The 14,870-nt window shown below is 38.2% G+C and overlaps 1 protein-coding gene across 3 annotated transcripts in view; it reads right to left on the bottom strand.

The window, feature by feature from the left end:
• Positions 1-5,387: 5,387 nt before the first annotated feature.
• The window catches only part of NALCN (sodium leak channel, non-selective), a 223,252-nt gene continuing 213,769 nt past the window's right edge, over positions 5,388-14,870 (bottom strand). For all 3 annotated transcript variants that reach the window (XM_063304799.1, XM_063304800.1, XM_063304801.1), the window contains 3 exons: positions 14,447-14,596; positions 13,086-13,203; positions 5,388-8,876 (listed from right to left, as the gene is read on the bottom strand). In XM_063304799.1, coding sequence (XP_063160869.1) covers positions 8,683-8,876; positions 13,086-13,203; positions 14,447-14,596 — 462 coding nt within the window. In that variant the 3' untranslated portion in view covers positions 5,388-8,682. The remainder of the gene's footprint in view (positions 8,877-13,085; positions 13,204-14,446; positions 14,597-14,870) is intronic.

The following is a 14,870-nucleotide window of genomic DNA, read 5'->3' as shown; positions in this document are numbered from 1 at the left end:
TGACGAAGGTGAAAGAAGAAAGTGCAAAAGCTGGCTTGCAGCTAAACCTCAAAAAAACCAGGATTATGGCAACCAGTTTGATTGATAACTGGCAAATAGAGGGAGAAAATGTAGAGGCAGTGACAGTCTTTGTATTTCTAGGTGCGAAGATTACTGCAGGTGCTGACTGCAGGAAATCAGAAGAGGTTTAATCCTTGGGAGAAGTGCAATGACAAATCTCGATAAAATAGATAAGAGCAGAGACATCACACTGACAACAAAGGTCCGCATAGTTAAAGCAATGGTGTTCCCCATAGTAACATATGGCTGTGAGAGCTGGACCATAAGGAAGGCTGAGCGAAGGAAGATAGATGCTTTTCAACTGTGGTGTTGGAGGAAAATTCTGAGAGTGCCTTGGATTGCAGGAAGATCAAACCAGTCCATACTCCAGGAAATAAAGCCAGACTGCTTACTTGAGGGAATGATATTAAAGGCAAAACTGAAGTATGTTGGCCACATAATGAGAAGGCAGGATACCCTGGAGAAGATGCTGATGCTAGGGAAAGTGGAAGGCAAAAGGAAGAGGGGCCAACCAAGGGCAAGATGGATGGATGATATTCTAGAGGTGACGGACTTGACCTTGGGTGAGCTGGGGGTGGCAATGACCAACAGGAAGCTCCGGCATGTGCTGGTCCATGAAATCATGAAGAGTTGGAAGCAACAGAACAAATAACAAAATGAGCCTCTTACATTTGGCTCAGAAAACAACTGACAACAAGGGTAACTGTATTAGCAAGGGGGTAATGTAGTAACTCCACAAGGCACATTTCTCACACAGTAGGCTACATCCTACTGAGATAGATACAGTTTGCAGACTGAAGAACAACCTTGCAATGTGCACATTGTAGTAGTTCAGCTTGAGGCCATAGAAGTGTACATCTCCAGTCCCAGGTCCCCCTCTTCTAGGGAGGAGTATGAGTGTCAACTAAAGCAATAAATATCCCTTTTACGATCAATATCAGGTGGCTATTCAGCATTTATGCAGGAGGACCCTCAAAGTGCAAATCTGATCTTTCATGGGAGAACAATTCCATTCAGAACAGCATGTCTTCTGAATCTGAAGCCCAGCCTCCAGAATCAGCAGCAGTAGCAGGTCCATCTCATCCAGATTCAGCTTTAGCTTGTTCTTCCGTATGCTATCATTTGAAGTTTGGAAGCACTTGCTTACCTTTACCAGCAGATGGACCTGCAAGCCTAGGAGGGAGAAATATTTATTTTCATGCCACGAAAAGTTGATCTATATGAAACAGTAATGGTGACGACAAAGAACAGCAATTTTTGATTAGCAATTGAACTAGTTTATTCAGGCAAATATTATGTTGTATTGAAATTGCCATTATATACGCTACTGATACTGTGTTTGAATATCAGCAATAATCTGACATTGTTAGATTGAAAATCCACCATTTATGACAGGCATCCCATGGAAACAGGACATTTTACATTAAACATGGTTTGCTTAACAAACCTCAATTTTGTTCTTAAGGCAGGACTAGAACTCATGGTCTCCTGGTTTCTAGCCTGGTGCCTTAACCACTATATCAAACTGTTTCTCATAATATAAAGCCTTAAATTGTAGCTTATAACCAAAATGGTTGCTTCAATTCTATCAGTAGAGGGAGAAACAAATCTTTTCAAAATCAACTACCACCATGTATTAGTGGTTTAGTAAAGCTTGTTAAAACCATCATTCCCCAGACTTTACATGTTTTTGGGTCCCCTTTTCATTAAAACCTTGCTGTAGATCCAATGGGCAAAGCCGTTGGCTCAGATCAAGGCCTCTCATATACTTTTTATGGTATGGCTCCTGATTCTTTTGAAACCATACCAGGCAGAAATTAAGTCAGGTAAATCTTTTCTTAGCTATATGAGTATGAAATGAAAAAGCTGTAACTGCTTGATGATGATGATGATGATGACGACAATCTTCTTTGTCTTTGCAACTGCTAGAAATCCCTTTTTTACTCAACTATTGAGGGACTTCTGGCATTCTGATATGTAAAGGTAAGACAAGTAATCTCTTTTAAAAAATTCCTTCCCATAAAGCAAGTAATAAAAAATTGGGTCCATAGTATCATTTTCATCTTACCCTAAGCAATTATAATAGGAGATCTGTGTATGATGGCTAAAAGCTTATGCCTCTTAACATTTATTAGTCAGAAAAGGATTCTACTGATTTTTTATCCTGAGCAAAAACCTATGGCAAGTCATCTTATTTATTTAATATTTTAACAAGTATACACCCTATTTTATACTCAGAAGTAACCCAGCATGCTTAATATTTATAAAAACAACAAGGTAATTGAATGATTAATCACAGTGAAAAATAGGAAACGGCTAGCTGATTTTGGCTGATCCTGCAAAGCTAAGTAGACTAAGTCTTGGTTAGCATTTGGATGGGAGGTTACCAAGAAATACCATGGCAATAGGCCCAACAGGGGATTGAAAAGTTAAAACAGGCAAGTTAAAAAACAACAACAACGACATCAGACCACTCTGGAAGAAAGCAATACTGCGGCACATCACTTCCATTTTCTTCTCAAGAAAATCCTGTATCCATCTCCGTGAATCACCAGGAGTCAAACTTAATTTGAAGAAGGTTTTGCTTTTGCAAAGCAAAGAGCAACACAGCAATTAAGCAGGAAAGTGATTCTTGAAGCCGCCCTGAAAAACTAGTTTTAGCTTGTACTTAGAAAACTACTTGTCTAACCAGAATACACTTATTTTTTTTTCTAAATTCTGAAAGGGCAATTACATATTAATCTCTCATAATAGATATGATAGAAGTTGCTGGTTTACTGTAGAATCAGCAATCAACTTTCCACATACAGATAATGGAAAGCACATAGCTCTGATCTCAGCACCAAGCATGGAAAATGTTTTTGCTAGCACCCTCCCAACACATAAAGCGAGAGAGAGAAGGAGAAAGAAAGGAAAAAAATATTTCTCTCTCACGTGCAGTTCCTTATCTGAAGGAATTTATTATAAGGGAATGCTGGCCCTCTAGTGTTCAAAAGATAGAAGATCCTCACAAAATAGCTAAAATTCACAAATCTGGAAGTATATCAACATATGACTCTTGCATATTGCTACCATTTTCAATCCCCAGCCCCGCAAATGGAGGTTGAAGATGAGCTGCAGTCTTCACCACTACAGCCTCAGAAACCCTGAGAAACCTCAGAAATCACTATCCCACGCCAAGCTGTTGTAGGGCCTACAGGAACACAACAATAACAACACCATTTTTCCCACTCCAGGCCAAGGAAAAGTAAAAATAAATAACTTACAGACACCTCCTACAGCCATCTCTTTTCTTCAAGTTGCATTCATTTGTCTGGCTGTCTGCAAATAAATAAACTATCAATAAATCAAACAAATAAAATCCCCATAATTCCTATGAGAGAGGAGCTCCACCAAGCTGTCAAACCATCTTTCTCTTTAAAGGTCCATTAGTACAGCTCAGTCCAGGATCAGGGAAGAATGGGGTGAGGCAAGAATGTATGCAAATAACCCATCCATAAGCTTTATGGAATTGCAATATCTCAGAAACAAATTAGCTTCACTGTAGTTTCAAGTACACCATAGCTCAGCCAGAAATAAAGGGATAATTCTGGATCACGGGGGAGCAAAACCATTTTGGAGCCGGTCTGAGGCAGCATATGGAGGGACCCATAGCTTCAGACTGAATCAGATATGAACATCCTTAATGCATCAAGGCAGGGAAGTTAAAAGGCAGGGGAGTTCTTCAGATGAAGAAGACAGACTGAATTCCAGCTACCAGTCTTTTGCTGTGCAAAAATTAAACATATTTGTTGCCCAGTTATATATTGATCTTTAAGCCATGGAATTACACCAAAGGGCTTCTTAATGGTTTGCTAGTACTTCTAAAACTCCATGAGAAACCAATATCTGGCTGAATGTAAATGACAGATCAGCATGATTATTCTGGCCTAGGAGCACGAATGATACTTGGGGAAGAATTAAAAGGCACAGCATGTCAAGCTGCCAACTTAGGAGGCAGCCAGGCAGGGATCTCCAGAGCACTGCATTGATGTCTGGCAGATGGCAAATGCAGCTTTGTCCACAAAGGTGCTGTCCAATTCCCCCCTTTTTGCTTCTCAACCTGCTGTACTTTAGAATAGTCTCCTCTGCACTGTGGCAGATGGGGCCAGATGGTTTGCAGTACAGAGTATAAAACGGGCCATAACAGTTGACTTTCTTCCTTGCATCCTTCAGCTGACATCACAGCCCAGATCTGCTTTAAGAGACAGGGATTGAAAAGTCTAGCAATAAAATCATGAGCAACAGAACTATAGTAGTATGCTTGATTATTAGATTATTGTTGATTAGATTCTTAGGTTCTTGGTTAGGCTTAACTCTTAGGTCCAGTTGAGGACACCCTGGAAATATGTTCAGGCTGGCAGCCTGATAAAGAAGTGAAACTCATACAAGGGGGGAGGGAGGAGTGGGGGGATGGCTCACAGCAGGGTTGATAGTCCAGAAATGCTGGTCCACAAGAGCATTTGTAGTTCTTCTGATCATTGTAATCCTGGAATAGGAAATACTGTAAAACACTTCTGCATTTCCAGTGCTTGATTCAACTCACATACATGTGAAACTTAGTACATTTTGAGATACTGTACATAGCTGCAGGTGAAGAAATAAAACCAATGGGCTGCACTCAGATACTGCACATATAAAACTCACATGTTGAGAAAATCCTTTGTTTGGCTACTTTTTACAGTAGCTGAACATGCAGACATTTAACAGTTAAAACCTATTATTCTGGTGAAATAATTCAATTTCTAAACTTTCTGCAAAAGTCTGCTTTAAAAGAAAAATACCTTACGGAATCAAATTATATAAAAGACTTCTGCCTTCAACCAAATTCACAAATTTTCATGTTACAGACACCTGCTTAATTTGTTTGTCCTGGTTTCTGCTAGTTTTTTCTTTAAAAATATTAAAATTAAATAAATTGCAATTATTTCTATTCTGAGCTACCACTGTTATTTGGTTGAGAAGTGTATGAAATGTTTAAAATAAATGAGGTGAAATATAGACATTGCATCAAATAAAGTATCAAAAGCACTGAGAATGAAATTCTAAGCAACCAACTGCTGAAAGCAACTGCCTTTTATTGACATGATACGGCAAAAGACATTTGCCAGCGGTTTAAAAAGAATATTTGTTGTAATAATAACTAGGAAAGTTTCTGTAATTTAGCACAGTATTGAAAGTTCAAGAAAACATATTTTATAAATCTGAATAACACTCCTGTTTTTTACTTTTTAATTTTTTCCTAAAAAATCTTAAAACGGACATAAAAGAAAAGACAAATAACTATCTTTGACAAAAGTAGGAATGATATTTTCTGAAGGATTTTGATGCAACCTAGTTTAAACAACAGAATGCACAGGTTTAGTAAACACATTATAGGAAGTTTGACATCTTTTCAATTTAAATGTTAAATCTAAACAGTAAAATGTACATGTGGACAACTACATAAAGACAGTAATCTGTGGCCCAAAATAATCAAATGAATTACAAGTCTGTGGATAGACATCTTTTGGTTAAAATAAAACCTGCATTAAGAGCAAAAGCATGGGTCAATCCAACACAAGATTGTTAGTTTTGCTGGGACTTTTATGTCCATAAGGCTATTGGAGAACATGGACAATTTACAGTTTTTAGGGTTTTTTAAAGTGAAATCTTATGTTTCTGGTGGTTTCAACCTGGTCTGGTCATAGTAGTGCAACATATTTTCCATAGGAAATGATGGTAGTGGCAAAGATCCCATCCCAAAGATGCTAAGGTTGGGAAGCAGATACAAAACCCTAAAAACACTATTGTCTATATGTAGGCATCAGAATCCTGTTTCTTCCTCCCCATATATTTAATTGTTTTGTAGAAATAGTAAGATGGCTGTTATTAATCAGTTTGGTCATCCTATGTACGACATTCATCTAGTTTGGAAACAAACATTGAAAATGCTCAGAACACCTCTGTTTATAGCTCAAAAATGGTTCCAAAATGCTCAGAACAGGTTGTTTCACACTTGAAACAGCAGTTTTACACTCAAAACAGGACATTTTGTGAAATTTCAAACTTGAAAACCTTAAATATAAAATGTTTTGCACACCATTAAAACACAATGCAAAGACATACAAAAGACTGTCACGCTTTCTGAAGGAACCATTAGCTGATCCCACATACTGATCAGTTATGATACCTGCTAAACTTTATCCTTCACAGGCAAATTGAAGAAAATCTTAACTCTTCCATTTTGTATTTAAAAACCAGCTGGTTCAAGTTTTGAATGAGTGATTGTGGTGAAGGTAAAAGCATTTCAGAGGTAGTAAAAACATGCTCTTCATTACTCTGTTTGGCCAATATAAAACTAAAATTAGGAAGATGGTCAATTTGTTCTTACTTCTGAGGCAGGAGATAATGATCCCATTCAGTAGCTGGATTCTCACTGCTATAACCTATAATTGAGCAGTTATAGCAGAACAGTGGTTAGAGCCAAGCTTCTCTCTGGCCTTCATCATCTTTAATTTCCCCCAGTGCTCGTGTATCTGATGCATTTTTCTGTGATACTTAGATGCATAATGGAGGTTCATAATTGTGTGCTCCTAAACATTCATTTGCTACCATTCATTAAATATCTGGAATTCAGAATTTTACCTTTATCTTCATAAACAGCATCTTAGAACTGTCAACTATGTTCTTTTCTTAATGTATTATCTCATGCTTACCTTAACTTGAATAACGACTTGTATCGAAGTATTTTGTTTTTATAAAAAATGATATTTCAAGCATGACTAGAGAATGGATAACTTACAATGGCACACTTTAGATGTTAACCTCACATAATTAATATACTTCAACAATATAATGACTTTTAAATAGTGAGTTAGAAATAATTTGTTTCTGCTAAAAACATGTTCATTTCTAACAAGGTAATGAAGCACAAAATCAAGATTTCTATAAGCAGGATGTCTTTCTGGGCCCGCCAAAAGAATCATATACCCAATATCAAATATGAACTTTATTTATATAATGAAACTTGCTGCATCAGGCCACATCTTTCTCTAAATAAGGATTGTGTTCAGTTTTGAAATTTTCAAATGCTTGGGATGCATGGATGGGTTAATTAGTTATATCCCGGTTTGTTATTTTTCTGTTTCAGTTCTAACAGGTGATTGATATTAACAGAGATGAAAATGCTAGAGACTTAGTAAGCAGGTGCACTGATAAGAAATCTGTGCACTTCAGTTCAGCTCTTCACATTATAAAAAATGAACAATGAAACCGTAATTTTTTTTAAAACTAACCACACTATATTTGCATACTAAAAAAATAGATATTGTAAAAACAGAAAAGGAAAAAACAACTCCTTTAATTCAGAATTAATTCCTTACTGCTCTACAAATCATTAATCAATACTAATATTGGATGGGTAGAATACTGTAGAAAAGTAAGAAAAGAATAAAATTAACTACATTGGTCCTGTTTCTGTCTGAATGATTATTTTTGGGCAAAGGGGGTGCTGATAGAGTCAGAGAAAATACTGACACACTACCTCTTAATGTAAACTTTGATACAAATCAAATACATGAAATATTGTTTGCAAACTAACATGTGTTGCAAATGTGCAAAAAGGACTTGTATTTGTCCAGTGGGAACTTTCAATGACCAAGTGATGTACATAAACAAGGGTACCTGTAAATTAACCTATGAATACTATCTATCTCAATAAGAGAAGCACAACCTGAGGCCAGTGTATTGCATGGTGTCCTCAGAGACTTTCCCAAAATAGCTACCAAACTGCAATGTTTAATTTGACAGAAGGGAAAATTATAAAACGCACACAGAGTAATCATACTGACCATATGTAATAGGAATTAATTAATTTAAATTAAATTAAATATAATTAAATTAAAACCATTTTAGTTTTTATCTTGGCTTATCTGTTTTGGGGAATGCAGTCCAACCCAACCATTCAACATGACTATTAGCTTGAAAGAAGTAACACACCCTGACCTAAACAAAGACTTCAGTGATGTGAAACACTAGCAGCATGTCCATACCAACATTCTCTTTGGGCTGCTTTTACTTCCACAGCAATTGTCTCCCAGTCTCTCTAAATAAAGACATTGGGTCCCCATGACTTATCCATACTATTAGAATAGAATATCAGCCTGGTACACATCATCACATGTCATATTTTTCTATTAGTCATCGTTGATGTTTCCCAAATTTTAAAAAGCAATATGCTTTCACAGAAACCTGAAATTTCAAATGTTGGCTGAGAAGTGATATTGAAAGTCTGCTGAAAAGTAGAAAGCCCTGCTTGAGAGCCTGAAGTGTATTTCATGGTAAATGGGATCAAGGCCAAAAGTCCTCTATTTTTTCTGAACACCGTAATTATTTGCGTTGCTCATTATATTAACAATCATGGATGTTCAAAATAATTATTAAGTAGTAAATCTTGCCAAGTTCAAAGACAATGAGTTCCAAGGCTTATCTTGATATAAACAATCAATTAGAACTGCTTATTAACAAGCAGAAATGTCCACAGTTGATATTCCTTCACAGGTGTGTTGCATAAGTGTGTCTTTAACTGGAGTCTTTTCCCAATCAGATGTCCAGCAGGTCTTCTCCACTCTCATCACTCTCTACAGTAAGTTGCCTCGTCCACCACTTCTTAACTTCTGATCCACATGAAGCCACATCCGACATGGGATTCATTTTGCACACAACAGACTTCATAGTTGTCCGACCACCAATTCTTATATTGACTGAAGACACTGAATGGCTTATTGGCTTTGGGGCTAGGAAATTAAAGAGAAAAATATTTACTGCAAGCAAACAATCATCAGGCTAAGCAATTCTGTGATGATGGATTTGTGGCAGAATATTTGCCATCTCCTAAGCCTAGTGAAATCTTGCAAGATGATGCTGTCAAGGTAATGCATGCTATATGCCAGCAAATTTGGAAAACACAAGAATGGCCATCAGATTGGAAAACATCAACTTGTATCCCCATACCAAAAAAGGGAAACACTAAAGAATGTTCAAACTATCGAACAGTGGCACTCATTTCACATGTCAGTAAGGTAATGCTCAAGATCCTGCAAGGTAGACTTCAGCAATTCATGGAGCGAGAATTGCCAGATGTACAAGCTGGGTTTAGAAAAGGCAGAGGAACTCGGGACCAAATTGCCAATATCCGCTGGATAATGGAAAAAGCCAGGGAGTTTCAGAAAAACATCTATTTCTGTTTTATTGACTATTCTAAAGCCTTTGACTGTGTGGATCATAACGAATTGTGGCAAGTTCTTAGTGGTATGGGGATACCAAGTCATCTTGTCTGCCTCCTGAGGAATCTGTATAACGACCAAGTAGCAATGGTAAGAACAGACCACGGAACAACAGACTGGTTTAAGATTGGGAAAGGAGTATGGCAGGGCTGTATACTCTCACCCTACCTATTCAACTTGTATGCAGAACACATCATGCGACATGCTGGGCTTGAGGAATCCAAGGCTGGAGTTAAAATCTCTGGAAGAAACATTAACAATCTCAGATATGCAGATGATACCACTTTGATGGCTGAAAGCGAAGAGGAACTGAGGAGCCTTATGCTGAAGGTGAAAGAAGAAAGTGCAAAAGCTGGCTTGCAGCTAAACCTCAAAAAAACCAAGATTATGGCAACCAGCTGGATTGATAACTGGCAAATAGAGAGAAAAATGTAGAAGCAGCGAAAGACTTTGTATTTCTAGGTGCGAAGATTACTGCAGATGCTGACTGCAGTCAGGGAATCAGAAGACGCTTAATCCTTGGGAGAAGAGCAATGACCAATCTCGATAAAATAGTTAAGAGCAGAGACATCACACTGACAACAAAGGCCCGCATAGTTAAAGCAATGGTGTTCCCCGTAGTAACATATGGCTGTGAGAGCTGGACCATAAGGAAGGCTGAGAGAAGGAAGATCGATGCTTTTGAACTGTGGTGTTGGAGGAAAATTCTGAGAGTGCCTTGGACTGCCAGAAGATCAAACCAGTCCATCCTCCAGGAAATAAAGCCAGACTGCTCACTTGAGGGAATGATATTAAAGGCAAAACTGAAATACTTTGGCCACATAATGAGAAGACAGGACACCCTGGAGAAGATGCTGATGCTAGGGAGAGTGGAAGGCAAAAGGAAGAGGGGCCGACCAAGGGCAAGCTGGATGGATGGTATTCTAGAGGTGATGGATTCGTCCCTGGGGGAGCTGGGGGTGTTGACGACTGACAGGAAGCTCTGGCGTGGGCTGGTCCATGAAGTCACGAAGAGTCAGAAGCGACTAAACGAATCAACAACAAAGCCTAGTGAAAAGGATTTTTAATTTTTTAAATATTTAATTACCCAGGAACATCGACAAGAGGAAACCCAATGTCAGCTCCAAGGATTTTCTCCCTCCCTTTTCATGGGTTTGTCAGAGGAATGAAAGGCTTTTGATTCCATGAAGCCAAGGCCACCATAATTTGCCCCTTGTTACAATGCTTTCTCCTCCATTGAGGGCAAAACATTGCTGGGATACATCTATGCTGAGGAGATCCTCAAGGACATAATTCTGTCTCACCGTAGGAGCTACTCTATACTGATGAAGGTACATTTCCCCTACTGTCCTGCCACCTGTTGGAAGCCAGCTGATAAGCTGTAGAGCTGTACTGTTTCTTCACAGTTTCTCCATAATGGTGCAATTGTTTTTACACATACTGGAAGTTTATATATACATACACACACACACACACACATACGTATATATATATATAAATAAGTAAGTAAGTAAGTAAGTAAATAAATGATTACTTACAATTGGAAACAAAATTTTAATAAACCTAGGTCCAGTCAATATAGTGTAGTATAGTGATCATAGTATTGAACTGGGACTGGGAAGGCTGAATTCAAGTCCTACTTGGCTAATTTGAGCTGTTTGCTTTCTCTCAGACCAGCATATTACACATTGTTTTATTGGGAGGAAAAACTCTTCAGAGGAAGTTGAGCTTCCATAGGAAATAATATAATAGTAGTACAGGTACTCCTCAGTTAATGACAGCAATTGGGACTGGAATTTCTGTCAGTAAGCAACGTAGTCATAACATGCAGCATCACATGACCACACCACTTAGTGACGGCAATTTTGGCACTTCCAGTTGCCATTGTTAAATGTTTCCCGCTGTTGTTAACTGTGACACCATATGGTCCCCATTTGTGACCTTCTATTGGCTTCCCCATTGACTTTGCTTGTGGGAAGCTGGCAGTGAAGGTCACAAATGGCCATGGGATGCTGCGACGTTGTAATTTTGAGCCAGTTACCAAGTGCCAGATTGCGATCATGTGACTGCGGGGATGCTGCGATGGCTGCAACTATGAGGATCAGTGGTAAGTACCACTTGTTCAGCACTGTCGTAAGTTTGGTCATTCAAACTTAAACAAAGACCACCTGTATTAGTAAGACAATGATAATAGTAATAATATAGACTTTTATCAATCTATATTATAAATGTGTACTGAAAAAAAATCTTGTATGAAAAGATGACCTACTGTAAACTCTTTTTTCTTCAAACAATCCAAGTTTGAAGTTCTCCTCCCTTTAATTATGAATCTACTGAATATATCTTTATGCATTTGAATCAGTACATAAAAACATAAGCAGTGCCTTGCTGGATTAGACCCCTGGCCCATCTAGTCCAGCAGTCTGTTTTTACAGTGGAAGCACAAGGAAGCCAATTAGTTTCCCAGCAGATGACCTTCAGAGGCAGTCACCCTACCATCAAGGTTAATCGCCATTGGTCCCCACGACTTCCATGAATTGGTCCAACCCTTTTTTGAAGCCAGCCAAGCTGGTACCCAGCAGCACATCTCATGGTAGCCATGGATCTTCAAGGTGTTAACTGTGCTGTTAACTCTCTGAATCTATACAGCCTAGTTGTTTGTAGCCCCAAAATCTTAACTTATTGCTTCTTTCGCTTATTGCCATGGCTCATGTTATTGCTTCTGTTACTCTGTGTAAGAATAAGAATTATTTACTGTAATCATTATTTGAATATTGAACAGTCTGAGTGGTAGAAATTATTCTGCCATAATCCCAGAATATTCTGGATTCTATCCAAATGCTATGAACTTGGGAGTCCATTTCTTATGGATAAGTGGATTTCAAACTATGCCTGTAAGAATCTGGGGATTTTTTTTTCAGGTGATCCTCAGTACGAATAAGGTTTTGACTGATGATCTGAGGGGATAAGTTAAGGTGAGATACTTTCTCAGTATGCATAGAATAGACCAGCCTTTCTCAACCTTTTGACCCTGGAGGAACCCTTGAAATATTTTTCAGGCCTCGGGGAACCCCTGCACATTCAGGCTCAAATATAGGCCAGAAGTTACAGAATTATTATATTCATTTCATGTGTAGGCCTGTATATGTGCATTAACGGTGTTCTTAAACTAAAAATAAAGAATGGAACTTACCTCTTTAATGTGAAGTTGCCGGAATTTGAAATAATTTTTTAAAATACATTGTGATCTCCCAGGGAACCCCTAGTGATCTCTCACAGAACCCTAGAGAAACCCTGGAATAGACTAATACTAAACAGTTTGGTGCAACAAGTGGATGAGAAATGTGTCCAAAGTGATTCAGAATTCCTGCACAAGATTTCTCTTGAGGGAAAAGAAGTCTGAAACTGACTAATAGGAAACTGACTGTTAGGACGGAATAGGAATACTTGTTTCTCCTTTCCTCTTGAGGACATATTTGTCACATGTTGCTGTAAGATGCCTAGGATTATCACGCATAAGATAGGCAGCCATATACATTTTCTAAATATAAATAAATATTCTTTCGATGATTTTCAGAGCCTTATCAGACAGAACTCCAAATTCATTTACCAAAGGCATGTTGTATTTATTTTGTACTTCCTTTGATACAGAAAGCTGCTATACCAATATTTTGAGACCAAACCAGTTTGGGAATGTGCTTTATATCTCTCTTCACTTACCAGATGGCAGACGCCATTGTCCAAGCTTCCGCTGAGGTTTACCAGCCTCACCAGAATCTTGTCGATATCCACCTCTGTCAGAAAGTGTTGGGCTAAGCAGCTGCTGTTCACTACTTGTCTGAATAGGATGAGAGAGAGAAAGAATTGAAACCTGAAAAAAGCAAAAAGGGCCTTTGATGTTGGCCCTTATTTCACAAATTGTGCAGTTCAAATTTTGTAGGGATCTCTGTTCAGTCCCTTGTGTAATTTTTTTTGTTAATTTTTAAAAAAGCCATATTGATTATCACTGGTGGATTTGAATGCAGATTTCTCTAATGTATATTTGTTAACAATGTTTTCTATTTAGGTTTTTTCATATGTAATCTTCCCAAGTACATTTTGACACATTTCGCCCAAATACAAACTTCCATATATAGACGCTCAAGTAAAGAATGATGGTTGCTGTCTCATTTAAATACCAATAGAATCTGTTGTGATGGATCAAGCCATTTTGCTCCCATTAATACCTGTGTTAAATTTCTTTTACACCCCTAGCTACAACTTATTGACAATATTACAACATTTATTGCAACATTAATTGCTAGAAATATTTTAGGAAAATGTATTCCAGAATGTTATGGGAATCAATGTATTATTCCAAAATATAAAACACTGGTCGTATAAGAAATAAAGATGATTTCGATCTGATGGTTGCAATACCCCACTATGAATAATAGATTACAGAAATTATGTATTTTTCAGGCCTCTGGAAAAATGAACAGAAAATGATATTAAACATAGGACAATGAAGGAAGGAAGGAAGGAAGGAAGGAAGGAAGGAAGGAAGGAAGGAAGGAAGGAAGGAAGGAAGGAAGAGGCAAGTTTCCATTGCCTATGAATAATATGAGCCCTTTACAATACTAGCTGGGGTAGAAATGAATGGAAAGGTAGGAGGTCTGCTCTTTTACCAATGTACTCTGGGCCTGGTGGATATCTACCAGATACGTCTCACTCAGATGCAGATGGACACTTTCTCATATGTTGTGTACTATTTGCACAGATTCATGATTTTTCTTAATGCTTCTAGGCCATTTGGGGGGGGGGGATTGCTTTCAATTCAGTGTTGACTCCTGGCAAGAGCTTGGACGAGTCCCTGAAGTTTTCTTGGCAAGATTTCGGAAGTGGCTTGCCATTGCCTGCTTCCTAGGGCTGGGAGAGTGTGATTGACCCAAAGTCACCCAGTTGGCTTTGTGCCTAAGGCAGGACTAGAACTCATAGTCTCTTGGTTTCTAGACGGGTGCCTTAACCACTACACCAAACTGGCTTTCTAGGCCATTAGCTGAGATCAAATTTTGAAAACAACAACATGGATGAACCCATACTTCAGGCTGTGCATTGTTATCCTGGTTATTAGCATTCATATCTTCACTTGGCTGCGTTGTCTCAATACTTGGTGGATTTAGGAAACGGCTTAACTCCTGCTGTTGGCTCTCCCGGAGACTGTGGATGATACTACATGACTGTTGTTGTTTCTAGAAAAATAAGACAAACATAATATATATTGTTTTCTTTAAAAATATTTTTCAAAAACACTTGACAAGGTTGAGCAATATTGAAGGGAAAATAATGGCTATGGTAGATGAATGGATGGGATCAAAGTGATTATTGGAACGCTCTTGGAAAAGCTAAAGTGACAGGTTGAGATGGTGAGCATTTGTCCACACAGTCACTAGGAGTTGAGCCTGACTTGATGGCATAAAATCAACCAAAGTACTTTTAAAAAATTAGGATTCTCTCTAGAATGAA

Source organism: Candoia aspera, chromosome 5 (assembly GCF_035149785.1).
Source record: "Candoia aspera isolate rCanAsp1 chromosome 5, rCanAsp1.hap2, whole genome shotgun sequence".
Classification (NCBI taxonomy): domain Eukaryota; kingdom Metazoa; phylum Chordata; class Lepidosauria; order Squamata; family Boidae; genus Candoia; species Candoia aspera.
Note: the sequence above shows the minus strand (reverse complement) of the source record. Positions and strands in the feature narration are given on the sequence as shown.